This window comes from Symphalangus syndactylus, chromosome 2 (assembly GCF_028878055.3).
Source record: "Symphalangus syndactylus isolate Jambi chromosome 2, NHGRI_mSymSyn1-v2.1_pri, whole genome shotgun sequence".
Classification (NCBI taxonomy): Eukaryota; Metazoa; Chordata; class Mammalia; order Primates; family Hylobatidae; genus Symphalangus; species Symphalangus syndactylus.
This window is the reverse complement of record NC_072424.2, coordinates 127,695,741-127,701,915: the sequence shown is the minus strand read 5'-3', so window position 1 is coordinate 127,701,915 and position 6,175 is coordinate 127,695,741. Positions and strand designations below refer to the sequence as shown.

The following is a 6,175-nucleotide window of genomic DNA, read 5'->3' as shown; positions in this document are numbered from 1 at the left end:
CTTCAGCAAAGTCTCAGGATTCAAAATCAATGCACAAAAATCACAAGCATTCCTATGCAACAATAACAGACCAACAGAGAGCCAAATCATGAGTGAAGTCCCATTCACAATTGCTACAAGGAGAATAAAATACCTAGGAATACAACTTACAAGGGATGTAAAGGACCTCTTCAAGGAGATCTATAAACCACTGCTCAAGGAAGTAAGAGGGGACATAAACAAATGGAAAAACATTCCATGCTCATGGATAGGAAGCACTAATATCGTGAAAATGGCCATACTGCCCAAAGTAATTTATAGATTCAATGTTATCCCCATCAAGCTACCACTGACTTTCTTCACAGAATTGGAAAAAAACTACTTTAAACTTCATATGGAACCAAAAAGGAGCCCGCATATCCAAGACAATCCTGGGCAAGAAGAGCAAAGCTGGAGGCATCACGCTACCTGACTTCAAGCTATACTACAAGTCTACAGTAACCAAAATAGCATGGTGCTGTTACCAAATATATAGATCAATGGAACAGAATGGAAGCCTCAGAAATAACACCACACAGCTACAACCATCTGATCTTTGACAAACCTGACACACACAAGCAGTGGGGAAAAGATTCCCTGTTTAATAAATGGTGTTGGGAAAACTGACTAGCCATATGCAGAAAACTGAAACTAGACTCCTTCCTTACACCTTATACAAAAATCAACTCAAGATGGATCAAAGACTTAAACACAAGACCTAGGACCATAAACATCCTAGAAGAAAACCCGGGCAATACCATTCGGGACATAGGTATGGGCAAAGACTTCCTTTCTAAAACACCAAAAGCACTGGCAACAAAAGCCAAAATTGACAAATGGGATCTAATTAAACTAAAGAGCTTCTGCACAGCAAAAGAAACCATCATCAGAGTGAACAGGCCACCTATAGAATGGGAGAAGATTTTTGCAATCTATCCATCTGACAAGGGGCTAATATCCAGAATCTACAAAGAACTTAAACAAATTTACTAGAAAAAAAAAAAACAACCCCATCAAAAAATGGGCAAAGTATATGAACAGACCCTTCTCCAAAGAAGATATTTATACAGCCAACAGACATATGAAAAAATACTTATCATCACTGGTCATTAGAGAAATGCAAATCAAAACCACAATGAGATATCATCTCATGCCAGTTAGAATGACGTTTATTAAAAAGTCAGGAAACAACAGATGCTGGAGAGGTTGTGGAAAAATAGAAACGCTTTTACACTGTTGGTGGGAGTGTAGATTAGTTCAAACATTGTGGAAGACAGTGAGGCAATTCCTCACAGATCTAGAATGAGAAATACCATTTGACCCAGCCATCCCATTACTGGGTATATACCCAAAGGATTATAAATCATGCTGCTATAAAGACATACACACACGTATGTTTATTGTGGCACTATTCACAATAGCAAAACTTGTCCATCAATGATAGATTAAGAAAATGTGGCACGTATACACCATGGAATACTATGCAGCCATAAAAAGGGATGAGTTCATGTCCTTTGCAGGGACGTGGATAAAGCTGGAAACCATCATTCTCAGCAAGCTATCACAAGATCAGAAAACCAAACACCACATGTTCTCACTCATAGGTGAGAGCTGACCAATAAGAACACATGGACACAGGGAGGGGAACATCACACACCAGGGCCTGTCAGGGGGTGGGGGGCTAGGAGAGGGATAACATTAGGAGAAATACCTAATGTAGGTGATGGGTTGATGGGTGCAGCAAACTACCAGGGCACGTATATACCTATGTAACAAAACTACACGTTCTGCACATGTAACCCAAAACTTAAAGTATAATAAAAAAAAATTTTTTTTTGTAGAGATGGAGTCTTACTACGTTGCCCAGGCTGGTCTTGAACTCCCAGCCTCAAGTGAACCTCCTGCCTCATCCTCCCAAAGTGCTGGGATTATAGGCATGAGCCACTGTGAGGGCCTGACCATTTCAGTTTTGTTAATTAGCATCTACAATAGTGCCTGATACATGTAGTAGACACTCTGTAAGTGTTTATTGAGTGACTCAATATGTTTTATTACAATTACACACACACATACACACACACACACACAAAACCCATCTGTCATGGTAGACCAGTTGCTGCCTGTTTGCAGCTAGTTTAGTTAATATTGGGGTGTGCTTGGTGAGAGAAAATCTCAACCATTCAAGAGGAAAGAGTTTGAACGGATTAGGGATAGTGGGAGAGGAGAGAATGGAGATGGGAGAAAATACAGGAATGGGGAGGGGGTACCAGGAAGAAAGGGAAAAGCAAAAGAGGCAGGGAGGAGAAGGGAAGAGGAAATTGGAGGAAAGGAGAAGGAGCTCACATAACCTCCAACCATCCTGCTCACACCAGAGGGGGTTTTTTTGCAGGGGCAGTGGGGAGAGGAGAGGAGAGAGAGTTTATTCAAAGTTAATTTTGTTTTTAAATGTCTTCTTTTATTTTTCAATAAATAATTATATTCTGAATACTTGGAAAACACTCTCTTCACAAAATTGTTCTTTATTTGGGTCTCTACAGGCCTGACCTCAGTTGTTCCAGGGTAAAGAATTTGGGCAGTGCCCACACCCACGCTGTGGGATAACACTCCTTCACCATACCAGTGAGGGTGAATGTGTACACGCCCAGCTTCCTGCCCGTTACTCTCCACAGTATGCGAAGAATGTCCCTGACTTCTAGCCCTGTACGCCTTTTTTTGCTTCTACTGTTGCAACTAATAGCCTTGGAGATCATGGTTGGTGAGTGTTCCAAGGTCACAAGACCTGGCTGAGGACAAGGAGGAGGAGGGAGAAAGGTGGGGGGTAGGCGACTGGGGCTTCATACAGGCTTCAGACAAGTGGGTGCCTGCTCTTAAGGATGAGGTGAGGGAGAGGATCCCTGGGATGTTACCCCCAGTTCATGGGAGAACCCAGCCTGAGGCCCTAGGCCAGGCACTAGCTCACAGAGGGCAGCTCTACAATGCTACCTCCCACCTTCTACTCCAGGACACTTTCCTGAACATCTGGGACCCCGGAGGAATTCGGCGTGTGTCCTGTGATAAATGCCTCTTTTTCCTTTCTATTGAAGGTCCTGTGTGTTCAGCTAGATTTTAAGTCTCAGGAGATCATACACTGGCTTGTCTGTTTTGTGCCTCGGAACTTAGTAGATGTTGCTAAAAGTACTTGTGACATGAATCCTCCTGTTAACACCATTAACACTAAGTGCACCCCAGGGGTCCCTGGTACCATCAAGTATCTCACCCCAGACAGTCAGGGGGAGATGGGAGCAGGGATCCAGAAGGTTGAGGGAGTCTGGGATGGAGCCGCCCCACCTGTGCCAGCCTGACCCAGTCCAGAGAGTCTTGGGTCACAGAAGCACAGGTTCTAATGGGCCTCCCCCTGTCCTGGACCTCACCTGCATCTTTTTGTCACAGGTGCTCACTCTCTTTGCTTCAACTTCACTATAAAATCATGGTCCAGACCTGGACAGCCCTGGTGTGAAGCGCAGGTCTTCATGAATAAAATTCTTTTCCTTCAGTACGACAGTGACAACAACATGGTCAAACCCCTGGGCCTCCTGGGGAAGAAGGTAAATGCCACCAGCACTTGGGGAGAATTGACCCAAACGCTGGGAGAAGTGGGGCGAGATCTCAGGATGCTCCTTCTTGACATCAAACCCCAGACAAAGACCAGTGGTAAGTGTGGAATGGGGTGGGGAAACGGAGGCAGGCAGTAAGAGAGGGGAGGGAAGAACACAGGTGGGGAGGGGCTTCAGGTAGATTTCTGTATTGATCATTGGCCCAACCATAGAGGCACATGGGACCCAATGGGCAGGAAAGGGCAAGTCTGGGCAGAAAGAATACAGGCCCCTAAATGTGCAGAGAAACACTTGACCTATTGGAAGACGATGGACCTCTCAAAGAGTGGAGGATGATGGCTTTGTGTCTGGATTGCAGGTCCTTCCACTCTGCAGGTGGAGATGTTTTGTCAACGTGAAGCAGAACAATGCACTGGTGCGTCCTGGCAGTTCGCCATCAATGGAGAGAAATCCCTCCTCTTTGACGCAATGAACATGACCTGGACAGTAATTAATCATGAAGCCAGTAAGATCAAGGAGACATGGAAGAAAGACAGAGGGCTGGAAAAGTATTTCAGGAAGCTCTCAAAGGGAGACTGCGATCAATGGCTCAGGGAATTCTTAGGGCACTGGGAGGCAATGCCAGAACCGACAGGTAACTGAGCTGGGTGGGAGAATGTGGCAGCTCCCTTTAAAGGTCAAAAGCCTTCCCTGTGTGGGTGTCAATGTGTGTGTGCAATAGAAAATTTCATTGACTTCTCCGTGGGCTTCCTGTCTGGAGAGTCAGTGACGGCCATAAGAATTTCCCACCATCCTCCCTTTCCCATCCCACCTCCCACTGTTTCTTCCTCAGTGTAGAAGCCCCTTCCCATTAACCAATGATCCAGTCACAATGACCCACTGCTAAATGGTCCCAAGTCTATCTGCATCATTGCAAACATCCAGGCCTTCTCTTCCTCTATTATAATTACCCTTCCACCAGCTCTAATGCCACTTCTTAGGAAGCCTTCCCCACCTTCCCCACACAGAATTAAGCACCACCCATTGTGTCATCCTCCAAACAGTTCTAACCACAGTAATGTGAAACTGTGTGGTAATCAGATGGATATTTGCTACCTCTGTCAGTAGAAATCTGAGCTCCATAGGACAAGGCACAACCCCTATTCATCTTCATGGCCCAGGGCCTGGTAGAATGGCTGTCACATAAGCCAGTGATTATGTGGGGCACCATGTGTTCCTGGGGAAAGCAGGGGCTAAGGAAAGCATATTTTTATGCTTTTTTTTTTATGTGACAGGGCTTGTGCTTTCTTTCTTTTTTTTTTTTTTTTTTTTTAGTGTCACCAGTAAATGCTTCAGATATCCACTGGTCTTCTTCTAGTCTACCAGATACATGGATCATCCTGGGGGCATTCATCTTGTTAGTTTTAATGGGAATTGTCCTCATCTATGTCCGGTGGCAAAATGGTGAGTGGCAGGCTGGTCTCTGGCCCTTGAGGACATCTTAGTCTGGTAAGGACTCGAGAGAGGTGAACCATGGGTCTCACCCAAGCCCCTGCTCCCTGATCCATCTCTCTCCACAGAAATGGTGCACTGCCTTAGTCTTGAGCCCCCACACTACACAGCAGGGCTGGTAGCACAATGTGCAGTGAGAGGAGGGATGAAGCAATCATCTCTTCTCGAGGAGGGGCAAGGTCTAAGATCTGGAACGCCTGCCTGGGGTGTCATCTCCTTGCCATCCGGCCCAGGGTTTCCCCCAGCTCTTTGATGGAAAGTTTGTTTGCTGTCTGTGTTTACCATGATTTAGCTCAGCAGGTCCCATCCCCTTCTCCCGTTCTCCCTGAAAGGACTGGCTGCAGCATTTACTCCTAGGTAACATACAAGTTGTGGTATAAGAAATCCTTTCACCACCCTCTAAACATTACAGTGCCGAACTACATCCTACATTTTTAGTAGAGATGGGGTTTCTCCATGTTGGTCAGGCTGGTCTTGAACTCCCGACCTCAGGTGATCCTCCCGCCTCGGCCTCCCAAAGCGCTGGGATTACAGGGGTGAGCCAACACACCTGGCTGAGAGAACTATTATATGCCAGACACATTGCCAGACATCTTCTGCTTTTTGGTTCTGTTTCTCCGCCACTGCTCTGACACAAAGAATTCATTTCTTTCTTCCATTGCTGTCTTTGTCCTCATAGTGTCTTCTCCAGATTGACCCAGGCTGACCTCAACATTTTCAAGTACAGCAATTTGGAAAAGTTAAGTAGAGCTCTAGGGTTCAAGTCACAGTTCCTGGGGCTCTGTCTGTGGAGTTCAAAGTTAGGGTTCCCTCTAATGAGAAAAATAGGCTACTCCATTTATGACTCACTGAGGAGCAATGTTTCTGATGTAAGAAATGATTCTATCCTTTTCATTGCTTAAACGAATACCATGACTCAGACCTGTCTGTTTTGCAGGGGCCCTGACATGAAAAGTGAGTTTGCCAAGATCAGTGTCACAACAGCTTCGCAAGATATGGCTTGAGTCAGATAAGGGCCACTGGTCCAGAAGGGGCTCGTGTGGCGGGTGGTGTGATGGCAGCAGGAACCCAGG

General features: G+C 45.7%; 1 protein-coding gene across 3 annotated transcripts; it reads left to right on the top strand.

Annotated features, from left to right (window-relative positions):
- Positions 1–2,688: 2,688 nt before the first annotated feature.
- On the top strand, positions 2,689–5,095 carry RAET1E (retinoic acid early transcript 1E). 3 transcript variants are annotated; one of them, XM_063633950.1, is made up of 4 exons: positions 2,689–2,769; positions 3,552–3,708; positions 3,970–4,245; positions 4,926–5,095. In XM_063633950.1, exons 1-4 carry the CDS (start codon positions 2,689–2,691, stop codon positions 5,093–5,095), a joined length of 684 nt encoding a protein of 227 aa, XP_063490020.1. The 3 variants fall into 3 exon arrangements, with proteins under 3 accessions (XP_063490020.1, XP_063490018.1, XP_055123367.1); XM_063633948.1 differs by having other exon boundaries at positions 2,689–2,773; positions 3,448–3,708; XM_055267392.1 differs by lacking the exon at positions 4,926–5,095 and having other exon boundaries at positions 2,689–2,773; positions 3,448–3,708; positions 3,970–4,253.
- Positions 5,096–6,175: the final 1,080 nt, after the last annotated feature.